This window comes from Pelophylax lessonae (genome assembly GCF_965119305.1).
Source record: "Pelophylax lessonae genome assembly, chromosome: 5".
NCBI lineage: Eukaryota > Metazoa > Chordata > Amphibia > Anura > Ranidae > Pelophylax > Pelophylax lessonae.
This window is the reverse complement of record NC_138772.1, coordinates 548,698,805-548,719,880: the sequence shown is the minus strand read 5'-3', so window position 1 is coordinate 548,719,880 and position 21,076 is coordinate 548,698,805. Positions and strand designations below refer to the sequence as shown.

General features: G+C 48.2%; 1 protein-coding gene across 2 annotated transcripts in view; it reads left to right on the top strand.

Moving 5' to 3' along the window:
• Positions 1-20,201, top strand: part of MTRR (5-methyltetrahydrofolate-homocysteine methyltransferase reductase) — an 87,082-nt gene extending 66,881 nt beyond the window's left edge. Inside the window, exons 13-15 of one of the 2 annotated variants that reach the window (XM_082257503.1) lie at positions 6,477-6,569; positions 10,440-10,622; positions 20,050-20,201. In XM_082257503.1, the coding sequence (XP_082113629.1) occupies positions 6,477-6,569; positions 10,440-10,622; positions 20,050-20,194 (421 nt within the window). In that variant the 3' untranslated portion in view covers positions 20,195-20,201. The remainder of the gene's footprint in view (positions 1-6,476; positions 6,570-10,439; positions 10,623-20,049) is intronic. The other variant, XM_082257504.1, reaches the window with a different exon arrangement.
• Positions 20,202-21,076: the final 875 nt, after the last annotated feature.

Here is a 21,076-nt window from a genome sequence, read left to right as displayed (position 1 = left end):
CTCAAAGAGACCCCACCTCAGGAGAGGCATCACTGGAGGCACTGGAAGAGAGAAGAGAGACAGAGATGCACTGAGCGTGGAGGAGGGGGAATTGACTGACACTAAAAGCAAGTGAGTGCCAGTGTCACTGATCCCATCCCTCCACCACCATCCCTTTGCCTGATCCTATCCCCCTACCACTATCCCTCTGCCTGATCCCATCTCTCCCACCACCATCCCTCTGCCTGATCCCATCTCTCCCACCACCATCCCTCTGCCTGATCCCATTCCTCCCACCACCATCCCTCTGCCTGGTCCCATTCCTCCCACCACCATCCCTCTGCCTGATCCCATTCCTCCCACCACCAACCCTCTGCCTGATCCCATTCCTCCCACCACCAACCATCTGCCTGATCCCATTCCTCCCACCACCATCCCTCTGCCTGATCCCATTCCTCCCACCACCAACCCTCTGCCTGATCCCATTCCTCCCACCACCATCCCTCTGCCTGATCTCATTCCTCCCACCACCATCCCTCTGCCTGATCCCATTCCTCCCATCACCATCCCTCTGCCTGATCCCATTGCTCTCATCACCATCCCTCTGCCTGATCTCATTCCTCCCACCACCATCCCTCTGCCTGATCCCATCCTTCCCTCCACCATCCCTCTGCCTGATCCCATTCCTCCCATCACCATCCCATTGCTCTCCTCACCATCCCTCTGCCTGATCTCATTCCTCCCACCACCATCCCTCTGCCTGATCCCATCCTTCCCTCCACCATACCTCTGCCTGATCCCATTCCTCCCACTACCATCCCTCGGCTTGGTGCCAGATATCACAGCATACCTTCAGAGCTCTAGTGGAGTCCATGCCTCAACCGGTTACCCACTTGTGGACCCCCCTCCCCCCCCCCCCCAATGTAATGTGGATGGGAGCCTGTCAGTAAGTTTTGGCCAATGATTCACGGCAGCGACCTGCTGATCAGCTGCGTGTACTCACAGCCCAGAACTCACAGAGAGCTGTACGAAGGACGGATCTGTCAGTTTCTCATCCCTACAAAGCAGGGATTGGAAACTGAAAGATCAGTTAGTAAAAGCATTACACATTGTTAGGCACATATTTAACCCCTTAATTTCCCTAGATGTTAACCCCTTCCCAGCCATTGTCAGTACAGTAACAGTGTATAGTATTATCACTGATCACTGTATTAGTGTCACTAGTGATGTCAGTGGCAGTTAGTCAGTTCCCCCCCCCCAGCGTCAGTTAGTTTCATATTGTTCGCCGCACTATTACAGTCCCATCATAAGTCATTGGTCGTTGTCATTAGTACCACCGGTGGGAGCCCTTCCTCATCCCCTGGTGCTGACGCCTGGATCCTTTTGTTTCCTGATCGCCGCTCATGCAGTGCAGATTCTCCTGGTGGCTGTGGTGCCTAGTTTCTGTGGGGTGGGGACTCTGATGGGGTCCCCTCCCTCTCTGCTGAGGCTGGATTGGTGTTCTGTGACTGGCAACCGGGTGGTGCTGACAGAGTGGTGGGGCTTGTCCCTTACCAGTGTTTTACCCTTTTTTGTGGGGTCCTCCTGGTGACTCATGGAGTCTTCGGAGCACATCTCCCCACCTGATCCTCTCTTTGGGGTTGCGGGGCCCCCCGGGTCCCATCCATCCATCCATCGATGCACTGATGGCGATCCTGGAGTCCTTTGTGTGCCAGGTAGAGGTGGCTTTTCGGCATTGGGCTGGCATAAAGAGTCCCCCCCCCCCCCCGCTTTTCCCTGCCTCATCTTTCTCATTAGATCCTTAATCTGATTCGGCCGTCGTGGACATGGGTCACCCTGCTGGGTCTGCGACCACGCTCCCTGAATCCTCAGATGGTGAAGACGATTCCTCCACTTCTGCAACCACGCACGAAAAGGCGCTGGTGGACGCACTAATTGTATCTGTCCTTGGGACTTAAAGTTGGAGGACGCAGCTGCGACAGAGGCGCAAGTTCCCTTTGGCACTCACAAGCCATTCAGAGCGGCAAAGGTGTTCCCTTTCCCATGCTATTCAGGGGTCCCTAAGGGAGTTTCTAGGTGATACCCCTATGAGGAGTGGACCCTCCGGTTTCCAGGTTAAACGAAGCAACAATGATTCTGGTTGAAGAGTCTCCGGCCTTTAAGGACCCGGCTGACAGGAAGGCGTAGGCCCGCAATATGTACACCCTGGCTGGTTTGGCACTAAGGCCGATATTCACCATCGCCATGATGTCGCAGACTCTGACCGAATGGGCTAAGCTTTTGCGCCATGACCTGAAGGGGGAGTAGCTCCCTCCTGCCTTTGCTGAGCTGGCAGACCAGCTGGTCCAGGGGCTGCAGGTTATCTGTGATACCTCTTTAGATGCGGCTCCCCTAGTGGCTCGGCTTTCTGTTTTGGCAGTCGTCCTTCGGCTTTTGGCTCGAATGCTGGTCTGCGGACCAGACTTCTAAAAAGGCCTGACTGATCTTCCCTTTCAAGGAAATCACCTGTTTGGGACTACACTGGATGACATCAATAGAGGTCTCACAGGGGGGAAGAGTACCTTTCTTCCGCAGGGTACTAAGGGCAAGGACCCTCGTCGTAGACGTGTATCCTTCTCGGCTCGTAAGAAGTTTTTTTGTCCCTCAGGGTCGACTGACAATGGATAAAAGCCCTTCGGGGCCCCCTCTGGAGGATCCAAGCAAACTTGGTCTGGCAAGTAAAGAGCGGGTTTCTCCAGATCCGCAGACATGGCCCCTTCAGCAGGAATGTGCACCCTCACCCTTATATGGGGTGGGGGGAAGTCTTTGCTGGTTCCCGGACCCGTGGACTTCCCTGGAACAAGACAAGTGGGTCCAAAGGTCATATGGTCAGCTACAAGATCGTGTTTCATTCTTACCCTCGGGTAAGGTTCTTCCTTCCAACATGCGACACTCCCCAGTCCGCTTACAGGCTCTTTTTGGGGCGGTGCAACTCCTTTTACTTCAAAGGGTGATTGTCCCGGTTACGACTTCAGAACATTTTCAGGAGTTTTTACTCAAACCTGTTCTCAGGAAGGAAGGCAAGGTGCATCCAATTCTGGACCTCAAGGCGCTGAACTGTGCGAGTGCAGAAGTTCAGCATGGAGTCCATTCGCACAATGGTGGCTTCCCTGCATCGGGGGATTTTCTTGCCTCCATTGACCTCAAGGATGCTTACCTTTACATTCCAATATGTGTCGGGGTCACCAGCTCTTCCTCCGCTTTGCCGTGGGAGAGGAGCATTATCTGTTTGTGGCTTTACCCTTAGGTCTCGCCTCCGCTCCTCGGGTCTTCACAAAAGTGTTGGCCCCGGTGCTAGCATTGTTACGCCAATGGGGGATTGCGATACTGGACTGCTTGGACGACCTCCTTCTGCGAGCAGAGTCTCCTACTGCTCTGGTGGAAAACCTAGAAATCACTATATGAGCTTTGAGAGAGTTTGGCTGGATTCTGAATTTTTTTGAAGTCTGCTTTGGTTCTGTCCACAAAGCTGGGCTATCTAGGTCTGACTCTGGACTCAGCCTTAGCCAGAGTGCTCTGTCCTCTGGACAAACTCCAGAAACTGCATGCTGCAATTCGTCTCCTGCCATCCAGCAGATGGTCATCCCTCCGGACTTGCATGTGGGGGCTGGGCCTGATGGTGTCTACCTTCGTGGCGATTCCGTTTGTACAGTTCCATACAAGGTCCCTGCAAGGGAGATTCTGGCCAAATGGCACAAGAATACGCAGTCTCTGGACAATCCGATCCGGCTGAGCCAGGGAAGTAAAGAGTCCCCTCATATTGTGGCTTTGTTCTCTGATGCTTCGGTTTGGCAAATCCTTCCTCCCCTTGAATTGGACAATGGTCACCAAGGATGCCAGCCTGTCCAGCTGGGGAGGCGTCCTCGGCAAAAATTTAGCTCAGGAGATCTGAACACTGGAAGAGTCCAGACTACCGATTAATGTCTTAGGACTCAGAGCGATCAGACTGTGACTGGAACATTGGACGGATCGTCTTCAGGGATGTCATACCGTGGCTTATGTCAATCACCGGGGGGGGCACTGGAGGTAGCTGGCATTCTAAGGTGGGCAGAATGGTTCGTTCCAGCCCTCTCCGCCATACATATTCCAGGGGTGGAAAACTGGCAGGCGAATTACCTCAGTCGGCAGGCGTTGGACCAAGGGGTGTGGTCCCTTCTTCCAGAGGCGTTTTATCGGTTGTGTCTCTGGTGGGGCATTCTTGAGGTGGATCTGTTGGCGTCTCAGCTCAACAGAAAGGTGCAGAGGTTTGTGGTTCCGTCATGGGATCCTCTGGTGGACGCTACTAATGAGCTAGTTGCCCCGTGGGGTCAGTATCGTCTGATTTACGCCTTCCCGCCTCTCAAGCTTCTGCCAAGACTTCTACGCAGGATCGAGGCAGAAGGGATTCCGGTCATCTTAGTGGACCCGGTCTGACCTCGCCGGGCTTGGTATGCCGATCTGGTACGGCTGGTCGCCGACGTTCCTAGGAAGCTTCCTCTCAGGGAGGATCTGCTGTCCCAAGGACCAATCTTCCATCCCTTTTACAGTCGCTGGCTTTGACGGCTTGGCTGCTGAATGCCAGGTGCTGATGGATAGATGTTTTGTCTGAGTCTGTGATTCCAACACTGTTAAAAGCTAGAAAATCTACTTCTAGGAAAATCTGCCATCGTACATAGAAGACGTACATTGCATGGTGTGAGTCTTTAGGGGTTCATCCTCGCTCTTTTTCGGTGGTTTGGATCTTGACCTTCCGTCAACGGGGGATTGAGCAGAAACTGGCCTTAAGTATCATCAAGGACCAGGTGTCGGCCTTAACAGTCTTCTTTCAACGGCCCTTGGCCACATACTCCCTAGTACGTAATTTTCTTCAGGGAGTTAGGCACTTCCAGCTCGGTCTCTGGTACCGCCATGGGACCTCAATTTGGTGCTCTGTCTCCCAGAAGTCTCCTTTTGAGACTCTTTGGGAGATTCCCCTGCTTACACTGTCCCGGAAGGTGACCTTTTTGGTGGCTATCACCTTTGCAGCATTATCCTGTGGTTCACAGAGATAAGGTGGTTCTTTGCCTCTGTCCGTCATTCCTTCCTCAGGTTGTCTCTGATCTTCATTTGAATGAAGACATTGTGTTGCCTTCCCTGTGTCCCAGGCCAAAACATCTGAAGGATATTGCTTTGCATGCCTTGGATGTGGTCCGGGCAATTAGGGTTTACCTGCCAGCTACGGAGACTTTTAGGAAGTCAGACTCACTAGTTGTGCTCACGGATGGGCCTCGGAAGGGGTTGTCTGCTTCCTCTGCGACCATTTCCAGATGGATCAGACAGACGGTGATTCAGGTCTATTCCATCAAGGGTCAGGTTCCTCCTTTACCTGTCAAGGCGCATTTTACTCGGACGCTCAGTGCCTCCTGGGCCTTCCGTCATCAGGCTTTTGTGACGCGGGTTTGCAAGATGGCCACCTGGTTGTCGGTGCATACTTTCACAAAGTACTATAAAGTGGATGTGTTGGCATCTGCGGATTCCTTTGGTTGCAAGGTTTTTGCAGGCTGCTGTTTAGAGGAACTGGTCCTCTTTGAGGGTGTATTGTTTTTTTCAGATGAGCTCCAGTTGTTTTGGTTGAGCTTCTGTTTACATGGTTGGCTATAGTTAGCCTTGGGAGTTTCTTTTTTGCTCTTCCCACCCCTCATGTTTAACATTGGTTTGGGACGTCCCAATGGTTAAGCAGATCAGGAGCTGTGTCCGTCAATGACCGAAAGAAAAAATGGGATTTTTGACTTGCCATAAAATCCATTTCTCTGATGGTCATTGACGGACACAGCACCCACCCCTCTGTAGAGTTGTAATTCTTCTGACACTGCTTGTAACAAAACAGAGTACCTAAAGCAGGGAGAGGGAGTATACCCCTTGGGACCCCATAGGCGTAGCCAGACTTTTTTTTTGCCTAGTGTCCTACTCCTGTAGGGGGCACTATAACCCAATGGTTAAGAAGATCAGGAGTTGCGTCCGTCAATGATAATCAGAGAAATGGATTTTACGTTAAGTCAAAAATCCAATTTTTTCAAAAAATTTATAGTGTTTTTTCATTTATATCACAAATAAGAAAAAATCCAGTGGTGATCAAAAACCACCAAAAGAAAAAGCTCTATTTGTGCGAAAAAAAAAAATGATATAAGTTTCATTTGGGTACAGTGTTGCATGACTTTGCAAATACAAGTTAAAATAGCTCAGTGCCGAATAGGAAAAAATGGCTTGGTCATGAAGTGGGGTAAAACCTTTCAGAGCTGAAGTGGTAGGTGGTCGTAATGTTATGGCTGATCAGTGTACAGTGCATGCCTGTAATAAATATTTCATATGTCTGTTAATGTCTTAAGGAAAGTAAAAACACAATTGTTGGGGTCCAAAAAAAAAAAGAAAAATACAGAAACTTTGTATAATTGTGATTAATTTTCGGTTCTTTTTAATTTTGTCCGATTGTCTTCACACAGAGAGAAACTTCGGCAGCAGAACGGGGACGGGCCATTTGGAGAGTCCTGGCTGTTCTTCGGTTGTCGCAGTCATGAGAAAGATTATCTGTTTCGGTAATTTGTTGCAGCGATCGTTTTCTTATGTTGATGTCCGTTAGTTCAATTTGTCTAATTTTTAACAACACATCAAAACTTCCTTCCCCATAGACTGTGTAAAAAAAACTAAACTCTGGGGTATTCTAGGACTGACCTTGTAGTGGGGCTCCCCCGGCTCTGCAAGGGTTACATTTTTTGCTAGAATAGGGGTCTCCGGATTTTTTAAATAAAGAGGCAGCTTACTGGGTCGAACTATGGCCAGCGGGAGTAAAATATGGGCCAGCATCAGTGGGAGTAAAAAAAAAAAAAAAAAAATTACATAGTGCCTGTGGTCAGTAGGAAGAGGAATAAAGCCCCATCATTGGTGTCAGTGGGAGGAATAGTGTCCCATCATTGGTGTCAGTGGGAGGAATAGTGTCCCATCATTGGTGTCAGTGGGAGGAATAGTGTCCTATCGTTGATGCCAGTGGAAGGAATAGTGCCCTATCATTGGTGTTAGTGGAAGGAACAATGCCCCATCATTGGTGTCAGTGGGAGGAAAAATGCCCCATCCTTGGTGTCAGTGGGAGGAAAAATGCCCCATCATTGGTATCAGTGGGAGGAGTAGTGCCCCATCATTGATATTAGTGGGAGGAATAATGCTATATCATTGGTGTTAATGAAAGGACTAGTGCCCCATTATTGGTGTCAGTGCCCTATCGTTGGTGTCAGTGGAAGGAATAATGCCCCATCGTTGGTGCCAGTGGGAGAAATAGTTCCCCATTATTAGTGCCAATGGAAGGAATAGTACCCCATCATTGGTATCAGTGGCAAGAATGGCTCCCCATCGTTGGTGTCAGTGGGAGGAATAGTGCCCTATCATTGATATCAATGGGAGGAATAGCGCCCCATCGTTGGTGTTAGTGGGAGGAATAGTGCCCCATCATTGATATCAATGGGAGGAATAGTGCCCCATCGTTGGTGTCAGTGGGAGGAATAGCGCCCCATCGTTGGTGTCAGTGGGAGGAATAGCACCCCATTATTGGTGTCGGTGCCCCATCCTTGGTGTCAGTGGAAGGAATAATGCCCCATTGTTGGTGTCAGTGGGAAGAATAGCACCCCATCGTTGGTATCAGTGGGAGTAATAGCTCCCCATCGGTGATGTTAGTGGGAGGAATAGTGCCCCATCATTGATATCAATGGGAGGAATAGTGCCCCATCGTTGGTGTCAGTGGGAGGAATAGTGCCCCATCGTTGGTGTCAGTGGGAGGAATAGCACCCCATTATTGGTGTCGGTGCCCCATCCTTGGTGTCAGTGGAAGGAATAATGCCCCATTGTTGGTGTCAGTGGGAAGAATAGCACCCCATCGTTGGTATCATTGGGAGTAATAGCTCCCCATCGGTGGTGTCGGTAGGAGGAATAGCTCTCTATCGTTGGAGTAAGTGGGAGGAATAATGCCCCATCGCTGGTGTCAGTGGGAGGAATAGCGCCCTATTGTTGGTGTCAGTGGGATGTCAGGATACTCTGATGAAGAGGCAGTCACACAGGAAGTGAGAGTTCCATTAACCAGGCTGTTACTCATAGCACCCAACCCCCCCCCCCCCCCCCCACGCTGGAGGAATGGCGCCTACAGGTTAATAATGACACTTTGCTACAATTTAAAGTAGTGAGTGTACAGGACATATTTACTTAGGGGTGTACTCACTTTTGTTGCCAGCGGTTTAGACATTAATGGATGTGTGTTGAGTTATTTTGAGGGGACAGCAAATTTACACTGTTATACAAGCTGTACACTCACTACTTTACATTGCAGCAAAGTGTCATTTCTTCAGTGTTGTCACATGAAAAGATATAAAATATTTACAAAAAGGTGAGGGATGTACAGACTTCTGTGAGATAGTGTGTGTGTATATAATACATATATATATATATATATATATACTGTGGGAGATTAGCTCAGTGGCGGGTGTGGATGACCCCTTGGGGGGGTTCGTTACACAGGGAGATAGCCGAGAAGTGGTTGCAAACAACACTTTGGTTTATTCTTGCAGTTTACTTCACACAAGTGCAAGCCTCAAAACATCCAAAATAAAATAAAACACAAAATAAATCCTTGCCACTGTGGGCGGCTACCTTCTCACACACCGGAACCTATCTAATGAAGTCTGTCCCCAACCTACTGTTGGGCAGACTTGGCTGATCATACAGCAGACACTCAATAGTCCATTTATTTTCTTTCCACATAGAAATAGTTCAAGACCTCACCTTGAGTAGTCTTCAGTCTTAATTAATTTCCCCTTCACACGGGAAATGTCCATTGGTTTCTTTTCACCTAGAAACGATCCAAGACCTCACCTTGAGAAGTCTTCACACTTGTTACCCTCCTTAGCCACATCGCTTCAGGAGGTCTTCCCCATGCTCACACAGCTTTCAGGAGGTACACATCTGACTGTCCTCCTCTCCCAGCCCACACAGCGGCAGGAGGCAGCAATCCTTAGACTTCCTTTGGACAAATTATAGAGACCTTAACTTCCTCATTCAGAACAGCTGAATGGTTTTCAACTTCCTGTTGGCTATCTCTGCAGCCGACACCCTATAGTAATTGGTGAATTCTCTAAACCAGGTGGAAATGTATCTCCTGTCTGTGACTACATCCACAGATTTACCTGACTTCCTGTCACAATATATATATAATGTGTGTGTATATAATTTATATATATATATATATATATATGTATATAATATATATATATATATATATATATATATATATATATATATGTGTATATAATTATATATATATATATATATATATATATATATATATATATATATATATATATATATATATAATATAATAGTAATTTTCTAGCAAACAATACTGATTTTTACTTGTAAAAAAAAAAAAAATTGCCAGAAAGGCTTGGTCATTAAAGCGGTTGTAAACCCTAAAAAATAAAAAAAAAATAAAAAAAACCTGCAAGACAAAGGCATAATGGGCTAGTATGCATTGCATACTAGCCCATTATGTGTAACTTACCTTAGAACGAAGCCCCGACACGGACCCCCGGACATCGCTGTGGGCGCAGCCATGATCCCTCGCCGTCTCTTCCGGGTTCGGCGGCTCCGGCGCGGTGATTGGCCGGAAGAGACGGCTCCGGCGCGATGATTGGCCGGAGCCGCGATGACGTCACTCCCGCGCATGCGCGCGGGAGTGATTTTCTGGCAAGCTCCCAGCAAATTAATTGAAGGTCCCCCCGGACCTTCAGAGCGCATGCGCCGCTCGCGCTGTAAATATCTCTTAAACCATGCCGGTTTAGGAGATATTATTTGTACCTACAGGTAAGCCTTATTAAAGGCTTACCTGTAGGTAAAAGTGTCAAAAAGCGGGATACTACCGCTTTAAGTGGATACGGCAGTTTTAGATTAAGGAGGATCTAAAACGAAGACCTTGACCTTAAATGCATATTTTTCTTTTTGTAAAATTTTTGTATTGAAGGTTTAAGAGCAGTATAAAATTACTGTAATTTAACAGTAATTAATATTAAACCTAAAAGAAAAAAAAATCACAATATAAAATAGCCTCTTGAATGCACGCCCCTCCCACATAATTAAGCTGTAATTAAAACTTTATCAATGACAAGTTAACAAAAATAAAATACTCGCCTTAGTTCTGGCTTTTGGGAGGTGCGGGTGACGTCACCGCACCTCACTGCTGCCTCCAGGCCACTCAGAATCCAGCAAGAATAACCTGCTGCAATGGACTGCTAATTTTGTTTGGGCAGGGGGGGGGGGGGATGGCAGGAAAGTGGACCTTCCATTTTTTGTGGAGGGTCCCCTTTAAAAAATACCGATGGTAAAGCAAGTGTCTGAGAGATATTAACATTTTTCCTTTCTGTTCGGTTTAGGGAGGAACTGAACGGTTTTGTTGAAAATGCCACTTTAACGCATCTAAAGGTCAGCTTTTCAAGAGAGGCGCCCGGCGGTACGGAGGAGAATCACCCGAAATACGTTCAAGACTATCTGAAGATTTATGCGAAAGAAATTATACAATTACTGACTGAATTAAATGGAACCCTTTATGTGTGCGGGTGAGTATGCATTGTGTTGTATTATGATATTTCATTACATTTTATTGTGTATTCTAGAATAAAGTGTTTGTAAAAGTTCAAGTTCTTTTTTTTTTTTTTCTTAAATAATCAAGGTTATACTTGCTCTGTGTAATAGTTTTGCACAGAGCAGGCCCAAACCTCCTCTTCTGGGGTCCCCCAGTTGGTGCTCCAGGCCCCTCCCCTCTGCTGAGAGCTCCCATAGCAATGGGCTTGCTCTGGGGGCACTTGTGTGTGCTCGCTCCTGAGCCACCTCTAGATTAAAGTGTTTGTAAAAGTTCAAGTTCTTTTTTTTTTTTTTTAATAATAAAGATTATACTTGCTCTGTGTAATAGTTTTGCACAGAGCAGGCCCAAACCTCTCTTCTGGGGTCCCCCAGCTGGTGCTCCAGGCCCCTCCCCTCTACTGAGAGCTCCCATAGCAATGGGCTTGCTCTGGGGGCACTTGTTTGTGCTCGCACCTGAGCCACCTCTGGCTCTCACGGGCTGTGATTGGCAGCAGTAGGAGCCAATGGCTGGATTGGAATTGGGCTCAGGTGAGTATTAGTGGGGGCTTTCGGGGGGGAAGGCTGCACACTAAAGGTTTTTTACCTTCACGCATGGAATGCATAATGGTAAAGAACCACTTTAAACCACTTGCCGACTGACGGCAGTAATCCTACTGCAGCAGTGCGGCTCCCCTGGGTCCAGCGACGTAGACCTACTTCGCTGGACTGCTAGTGATTTTGGCGGCGCACGCACGCCGCTGGAGGCGCGCACCCGATGTGTTTAGATACAGCGGGAGTCGGGCCCGAGGAGGAGAGGCTGCGATTGCCGCCTCTCTTTCCCGATTGTCGGGGAAAGTGTGAGAAGATCCGCCTGCTTATGTAAACAAAGCAGGCGGATCTTCTCTGTGACAGACAGGGACAGATCACAGGATTCAGCATAGCTGAACCTGCGATCTCTCTGTGTCACAGAACCCCCCTCCCCCCACACACATCAGTAAGCATGAGGCATACATTTAACCCCTTGATCACCCATAGGGTTAACCCCTTCCCTGCCAGTGTCATCATTACAGTAACAGTGCATATTTTTAGCACTGATTACTGTAGTAATGTCACTGGTCCCCCCAAAAGTGTCAAAAATGTCAGTCAGGGGTCCGATCTGTCCGCCCCAATGTCGCAGTCCTGCAAAAAATCGCAGATCGCCGCCATTACTAGTAAAAAAAAAAAAAAAACAATAAGGCTGCATTCACACTTGAGCGTAGCGTTTTTTACCGCGATTTTACCGCGATTTTACCGTGATTTTTTCAGGCGTTTTTCATTGACATCTATCAAAAACGCTGGTAATCAGCCCAAAAAGAAGCTCATGTACTTTTTTCAGCTACAGGCGTTTTGCAAAACACTCAGATGTGAACAGGGGCCATTTAAATGAATGGGGTTTTACTTGTTGGGCGTTTTGGAAGCGTTTCTTTTGAGCGTTTTTGGAGCTGAAAACGCCCAGGTGTGAATGGAGCCTAAATGACAAATCTTTCCCGTAGTTAGTAAATGCAATAACTTTTGCGCAAACCCATCAAAATACGCTTATTGTGATTTTCTTACCAAAAATATGTATCAGAAAATAAATTGGCCTAAAATGTTAAAAAATTTTGATTTATACATTTTTTTTTTTTGGAATGTTATAACTGCAGAGATCATACGATCCTGCGATGTAGGATCGTATGTCTCTGTGGTTACATCACTAGCCACACCCCTTTACAGTTAGAAGCACGCCCCTAGGGACACATTTAACCCCTGCATCACCAATAAAGTTAACCCCTTCCCTGCCAGTGTCATTTTTACAGTAACAATGCATATTTATAGCACTGATTGCTGTAGTAATGTCACTGGTACCCCCAAAAGTGTCAAAAATGTCAGTCAAGGGTCCGATCTGTCCGCCGCAATGTCGCAGTCCAGCAAAAAAAATTGCAGATCGTCGCCATTACTAGTTAAAAAAAAAAAACACCAAAAATGACAGAAATCTTTCCTGTAGTTAGTAAACGCAATAACTTTTGTGCAAACCAATCAAAATATGCTTATTGCAATTTTTTTTTTTACCAAAAATATGTAGCAGAAAACAAATTGGCCTAAAATGTTAAAAAAAAAATCTGATTTTTAAATGTTTTTTTTGGGAAACGTTATATAGCAGAATGTGAAAAATATTATTTTTTTTTTCAAAATTGTCGCTCTTTTTTTGTTTATAGCGCAAAAATTAAAAATCGCAGAAGTGATCAAATACCACCAAAAGAAAGCTCTGTTTGTGGGAAAAAAAGGACATCAATTTTATTTGGGTACAGCGTTGCACGACCGCGCAATTGTCCGTTAAAGTAATGCTGTGCCAGTTCGCAAAATAGGGCCTGGTCAGGAAGGGGGTCAAATCTTCCGGTTGTAAAGTGGTTAAAGAGGAGTTCCGGCTACCTGTGGTAAAAGTAATAAGTATAAGTATAAGTATAAGTCAGCAGCTACAAAAACTGTAGCGGCTCACTTTAAAAAAAAAAAAAAGTGGGCCACTCACCTGTCCCACAATCCAGCGGTGAGCTCACCCTAGGCGGTCTCACTCGCGGTCTTCGGTCCCCGGCATCTTCACTATGGGTATCCGGCTGTGATAGCTTGTGGCTTCACAGCCAGGTGCCCGTTGTGCATACGTGAGTCGTGCTGCGCATCATGAGTGGTGGATGCAGTCTTCTGGGACCTGTCAGTGCCCCAGAAGACTTCAGGGAGGAAGGAAAACTTCCGTTGCGCTCAGAACAGAAGTGGGAAGTGGGTACCTGTCCAAATTGGGTACCCGCTCCCCTCGCTCCTTAAAAGTGCCAATTGTTTAAGAGGAGTTGGAAACAAGTCCTTAAAGCTGAACTTCCCCTTTTGGGTGGAGCTTCGCTTTAAAGATGGATTTTTGTTCGTAGCTAGTTGAAATGCTTATGTGGATTTTTTGTCTGTTTTTTCTGCTTTGTGATCCAGGAACCGCCCTGGTGCTACTACATAAGAACTGGGTTGACACCGCTATTTCCTGATTTAGCTTCACCTTTCCTCTCGCAATCTCATCTCATTGCTGATTTCACTGGCCAATGAGCTGGCAGGTTGCACAGTGAGATACTTCAGGGGGAAAAAAAATATTTTATATTATACAGTATACACATTATTACCAAAAGTATTGGGACGCCTGCCTTTGCACACACATGAACTTTAATGGCATCCCAGTCTTAGTCTAGGGTTCAATATTGAGTTGGCCCACCCTTTGCAGCTATAACAGCTTCAACTCTTCTGGGAAGGCTGTCCACAAGGTTTAGGAGTGTCTATGGGAATGTTTCACCATTCTTCCAGAAGCACATTTGTGAGGTCAGGCACTGATGTTGAACAAGAAGCCTGGCTCACAGTCTCCACTCGAATTCATCTCAAAGGTGTTCTATCGGGTTGCGGTCAGGACTCTGTGCAGGCCAGTCAAGTTCCTCCACCCCAAACTCACTCATCCATGTGTTTATGGACCTTGCTTTGTGCACTGGTGCGCAGTCATGTTGGAACAGGAAGGGGCCATCCCCAAACTCTTCCCACAAAGTCAGGAGCATGAAATTGTCCAAAATGTCTTGGTATGCTGACACCGTAAGAGTTCTCTTCACTAGAACTAAAGGGCCAAGCCCAACCCCTGAGAAACAACCCCACACCATAACCCCCTCCTCCCCCTCCTTTTCTCTTTCGTTCATTGACAGACACAGCTCCTGATCTTCTTAAGCATTGGGTTATACTGCCCCCCTACAGAAGAAGGACACTAGGCAGAAAAAAAGTCTGGCTACACCTATGGGTAGTCCCAGGAGGTATACTCCCTCTCTCTGCTATAGGTACCTTGCTGGGCTCTCTGGTCCTGGCAAATTTTTCTTTTTAGATTAGAGTAAAAATTTTGAATTTTTTCTCCCGTCTTTTTTTTCCTGTGAGATCTACAATCAAAAATCAACTGCCAGACTGGGCGAGGTGCTGGATAATCTAGATTCAGTGGTCACCCCAGTTTGGCCAGCAAGCGCACATAGACCTCAGCGAGTGCTAGGTCTTGGCCCAAGTCGCAGCGTTCCTCCTGGCCGACCGTCCCCCATATCGATGGAGGTGAGGTTCTGTCTGAAGTGGTGTCTGCCTAGTTCCTGGTATGGTAAGTGACTGTCTCCCCCCCCAGAGGGTATTTGGGTGAACGTTGGCCCCTCCATGGGACAGTCAGACCCCTGGGTTACCCTCCTTCCCATTAGGCACCCCTCTCATCGGTCTAGTGATCCCTGTGGACCATATCGCCCCCCCCCTCCTTTACTGATGCTGGGGCTGTGGGGTGGCCTGGTCCACTGCCTGGGGTGTGGGCAGGGTGCTGTGCTAGCGATGGGGGCAGGGGGGTGCGCCGCCAGCGACCAGGCGATCGGCTGTAGGGGGAGCTGTACCAGGTGGGGGCTCCTGCCAGGGGCCCCTCTTTCTGCCTGTCCCATTTTGAGGCCTAGGAATCCCTCCTGGGTGGTGGCGATTTTGGAGGTGGGAGCTGCTCCTCATGCCCTGGTGCTGACTCCTGGATCTTCTCACTTCCTGATTGCCGCATGTGGAGTGCAGATTATCCTGGTGGCTGCAGTTGCCTGTTTCTGCTGGGTGGTGAGTCTGGTGGGGTCATCTCCCTCTCTGCTGAGGATCGATTAGGTGGTGTTACTGGTGACCGAGTGGTCCTGCCGGAGCGGTGGGGATGTCCTTCGCAGTGTTTTTACACCTTTTCTTGTGGGGTCCCTCTATAGACTCATGGAGTCTTTGGAGCACATTTCCCCACCTTATCCACTCTCAGAGGCTGCGGGGCCCTCCGGGTCCCAACCATCCATCGATGCACTGACGGTGATCCTGGAGTCCTTTGTGTCCCGGGTGGAGGTGGTTTTTGGGCGACGGCTAGCAAAAAGCGCCCCCCTGCCTCATCTGTCTCTCCAGATCCTGAATCTGATATGGCCACCGCGGACGTGGGACACTCTCTGCTGGGTCTGCGACCACATGCCCTGGGTTCTCAGATAGTGAGGATGATTTCACCACTTCTGCAACCGCGCATGAAAAGGAGCTGGTAGATACACTGATTGTATCTGTGCATAAGACCTTAAAAATGGAGGACGCAGCTGAAGCTGCAACAGAGGCTTTGGTTCCCTTTGGCACTCACAAGCCATCCAGAGCGGCAAAGGTGTTTCCTTTCTCTGCCTATTTTAAAAGAATTGTCGCTAAAGAGTAGGAACGGCCAAAACATCCCTTGTGGTCCCTAAGCCGTTTGCTATGCGGTACCCCTATGAGGAGTCCTTTCCTTAAAAAGTGGACTGTTTCACCGATGGTGGACCCTCCGGTCTCCAGATTGAACAAAGCAACCATGATTCGGGTTAAAGAGTCTCCAGCCTTTAAGGACCAAGCTGACAGGAAGGCGGAGGCTGTGGCCCGTAATTTGTACACCCTGGCTGGTTCGGCACTGAGGCCGGTATTTACCATTGCACTGGTGTCACAAACTCTGTCTGAGAGGGCTAAGTTTTTACGCCATGACCAGTAGGGGGAGCAGCTCCCCCCGCCTTTGCTGAGCTAGCGGACCAGTTGGTCCAGGGGCTGCAGTTTATCTGTGATGCCTCTTTGGATGTGGCTTCCCTAGTCGCTAGGCTCTCTGTTTCAGCAGTGTAACGTATTTTTTGGCTCAAATGCTGGTCTGCAGACCAGACTTCTAAGAAGGCGTTGACTGATCTTCCTTTTCAAGGAGATCGCCTGTTTGGAACTACCCTGGATAACATCATTAAGGGTCTCACAGGGGGGGAAGAATACTACGTCATAGATGTAGGCCATCCTTCATGGCTCATAAGAAGTTTTTTCGTCACTCAGGGGCGACTGACAAGGGATCAAGGGCCTCTGGTGGATCCAAGCAAACTTTGTCTGGCAAGTCGAGAGCAGGCTTATCCAGACCCGCGGACAAAGCTCCTTCAGCATGAAGGTGCGCCCTCACCCGTATCGGGGGCGAGGGGGCGTCTTCGCTGGTTTTCGGACCCGTGGATTTCCCTGGTACAAGACAAGCGAGTCCATGAAGTCATACGGCCCAGCATCAAGATCGAGTTTCGCTCTTACCACCCGGCAAGGTTCTTTCCTTCCAACTTGCGCTTGTCCCCGGACCGCTTACAGGGTCTGTTTGGGGTGGTACAAGACCTGTTACTTCAAGGGGTGATTGTAATGGTTCTGACATCTGAATGTTTTCAGGGTTTTTACTCAAACCGGTTTACAGTTCCCAGGAAGGAAGGCAAGCTGCGTTCAATCCTGGACCTCAAGGCGCTGAATCGCTTTGTGCGGGTGCAGAAGTTCAGAATGGAGTCCATACGCACGGTGGTGGCTTCCCTGCATTAGGGGGATTTTCTTGCCTCTATCGACATCAAGGATGCTTACCGTCACATTCCATTAAGTGTCGGTCACCAACACTTCCTCCGCTTTGCCGTGGGAGAGGAGCATTATCTGTTTGTGGCATTACCCTTTGGTCTCGCCTCTGCTCCATGGGTCTTCACAAAAGTGTTAGCATTGTTACCCCAATGGGGGATCGCAGTACTGGGCTACTTGGTTGACCTCCTTCTGCGAGCGGAGTCTCCTACTGCTCTGGTGGAAAACCTGGAAATCTCCATATGATCTCTGAGGAAGTGGTGGTTAATTTTCAGAAGTCTGCTCTGGTTCTGTCCACAAATTTGGACTATCTGGGTCTGACTCTGGACTCGGCCTTAGCCAGAGTGCTCCTTCCTCTGCACAAACTCTAGAAACTGCATGCTGCGATTTGTCTCCTGCTGTCCAGCAGATGGACATCCCTCCATTCTTGGCCTGATGGAGTCTACCTTCAAGGGCGGTCCCGTTTGCACAGTTCCATACGAGGTCCCTGCAAGGGAGATTCTGGTCAAATGGGACAAAAATCTGCAGTCTCTGGATAATCAGATCTGGCTGAGCCAGGGAAAGAAAGAGTCCCTGATATGGTTGCTGCGTTCTCCGGCGCTTCGGCTGGGCAAATTCTTCCTCCCCTTGTATTGGACAGTGGTCACCACGGATGCCAGCCTGTCTGGCCGGGGAGGCGTCCTTAGCAAAAATTCTGTTTAGGGGATCTGGACACTGGAAGAGTCCAGACTACTGATCAATTTCTTGAAACTCTGAGCGATCAGACTGTGCCTGGAACATTGGATGGATCGTCTTCAGGGATGTCCAGTGCGCATTCAGTTGGACAATGCCACGGCCGTGGCTTATGTCAATCACCAGGGGGGCACAAGGAGTGTCCTGGCGGCTCTGGAGGTAGTCAGCATTCAAAGGTAGGCAGAACGGTTCGTTCCAGCCCTCTCCTGCGTACACATTCCTGAGGTAGAAAACTGGCAGGTGGATTACCTCAGTCGGCAGGCGTTGGACCATGGGGAGTGGTCCCTTCATCTGGAGGTGCTTCATCAGTTGTGTCTCTGGTGGGGCATTCCGAAGGTAGATCTGTTGGCATCCCGGCTCAGCAGAAAAGGTGAAGAGGTTTGGGGATGATGCCACAGACGCGCTGGTGGCCCCGTTGGGACAGTATCGTTTGATTTACGCCTTTCCTCCCCTCAAGCTTCTGCCAAGACTTCTACGCAGGATCGAGGCAGAAGGGATTCCGGTCATCTTAGTGGCTCCAGAATAGCCTCGCCGGGCTTGGTACGCCGATCTGGTGCCGACGTTCCTTGGAAGCTTCCTCTCAGGGAGGATCTGCTGTCTCAAGGACCAGTCTTCCATCCTGCTTTTACAGTCGTTGGCTTTGACGACTTGGCTGTTGAATGTCAGGTGCTGATGGATAGAGGTTTGTCTGAGTCGGTGATTCCAACGATGTTAAAAGCTAGGAAATCTACTTCTAGGAAGATCTACTATCGTACGTGGGAGACGTACATTGCGTGGTGTGAGTCTTGGGGTTCATCCTCGTTCTTTTTCAGTGGATCGGATCTTGACCTTCCTTTCAACAGGGGGGGGTGGGGGTTGAGCAGAAACTGGCCTTGAGTACTGTGTCGGCCTTCTTTCAACGGCCCATGGCCACACACTCCCTGGTGCGTACTTTTCTTCAAGGAGTTCAGCACTTGGCTCCTCCAGTGCGGTCTCCGTTACCGCCTTGGGACCTCAATTTGGTGCTCTCAATCCTCCAGAAGCCTCCCTTTGAGAATCTTCGGGAGATTCCCCTGCTTACGCTGTCCCAGAAGGTGGCCTTTTTGGTAACTTTTATCTCTGCGCGCAGGGTGTCGCAATTGGCAGCATTATCCTGTCGTTCACCTTACTTGGTGGTTCACAGAGATAAGGTGGTTCTTCGCCCCCTGTCCGTCGTTCTTTCCAAAGGTTGTCTCTGATTTTCATTTGAATGAAGACATTGTGTTGCCTTCTGTGTGTCCCAGGCCAAAACATCTGAAGGAAATTGCTTTGCATGCCTTGGATGGGGTCCGAGCCATTAGGGTGTACCTGGTAGCTACGTAGTCTTTTAGGAAATCAGACTCACTATTTGTGCTCATGGATGGGTCTCGGAAAGGGTTGTCCGCTTCTCTGCGACCATTTCCAGATGGATTAGACAGACGGTGGTTCAGGCCTATTCCATCAAGGGTCAGGTTCCTCCTTCCCCTGTCAAGGCGCATTCTACTCGGCAGCTCAGTGTCTCCTGGGCCTTCCGTCATTAGGCGTCAGTGACGCGGGTTTGCAAGGCAGCCACCTGGTCGTCGGTGCACACTTTCACAAAGTTCTATAAAGTGGATGTGTTGGCATCTGTGGATGCTTTCTTTGGCCGCAAAGTTTTGCAGGCTACTGTTAAGAGGACCTGGTCCTCTTTGAGGGTGTATTGTTCTTTTCAGGTGCGCTCCAATTGTTTTGGTCCTGTTTACCTGGTTGGCTATAGTTTAGCCTTGGGTACTCCTTTTTCGCTCTTCCCGGCCTTTTATGTTTAACACTGCTTTGGGACATCCCAATGGTTAAGAAGATCAGGAGCTGTGTCTGTCAATGAACGAAAGAGAAAATGGGATTTTTGACTTACCGTAAAATCCATTTCTCTGATGTTCATTGATAGACACAGCACCCACCCTTCTGTGGAGTTGTAATTCTTCTGACACTGCTTGTAACAAAACTGAGTACCTATAGCAGAGAGGGGGAGTATACCCCCTAGGAATGTCCATAGGCGTAGCCAGACATTTTTTTGCTGCCTAGTGTCCTACTCCTGTGGGGGGGGCAGTATAACCCAATGGTTAAGATCAGGTGTTGTGTCCATCAATGAACATCAGAGAAATGGATTTTACGGTAAGTCAAAAATCAAATTTTTTGCCACTTTGAAAAACCAAAGATAAAATAATAGGAAATTTCTAAAATATATTTATCTGCGACTAATATTTTTTGATCATTTCTTCTTTGTTTTTTTTTCAGAGATGCAAAAAATATGGCTAGAGACGTCAACGATACATTAACGGACATTATAAGCACGGAGCTTGGTGTGGACAAACTAGAAGCGATGAAGACCCTGGCCTCGCTAAGAGATAAGAAGCGATATGTACAGGACGTTTGGTGCTGAGGAGCCATTTACTTGCCTTATTGTTACTGTTCTGTATGAGCCGTGCTGGCCTTGTGACATGGCGGAGCGCACAATACGCCACCTTGAAGGAGGCAGCTGTATTGGATACAGATCTTCTTGTCAGGACGGTCCACTGCAAGCATGAGCGCAAAACTGTCATTCTCAGGGTTAAAAGACTGTCAATTAAGGGTGAATTCAGACTTAGGGGTGTATTTATAGAAAAATTCAGAGCTATTCATCCTATAAAACTGCATGTACATTTGTTCTGCGCGATTGGGAGCTAAATCAAATGTTAGTATAGTATAGTATTTTCTCACCAGGTCGAATGTTATCCTTCTTACATAATAGGGTGAATCGGGGAAATACCACATTATGGCCACTAGATGGTGCTGATTATTTTTGGAATTACTTTTTTACTATAATTTTCATTTTCTAATAACATTGCTTCTATTTGCACAGAATATGCAATAGACATGCAGTTTTACAGGACGAAAAGCTCTGCACAATTTTATTATAAATACACCCCCTTATAGTGTATGTTACCTTAAAATTTTAGATTTGACGTATGTGTTCATGTGGATGTTTCTAAATGTAATTTTTGTTTCTTACTTCTCATCAGATATACCTCATAATCTTGCCAGTCCTCTTTCTTCCTTGTTATAATTTGCAGTGGCGCAGCGTCTAGAGCAGCTGGGGCGGTCGCTCCGGGCGCAACATTTAGAGGGGCGCAGAAATTAGTCCCGCACCATCCCGAGTGCCACACTGTTACCAACCGTCATCCCGTGTCCGATCATGGTGTTTGTTGCCTGGCTCTGTGCTGCTGCCCTCTGCACCCTGGGCCAGGCCTGGACTCCCTGCAGCACTTTCAGCCAAGATCCCACC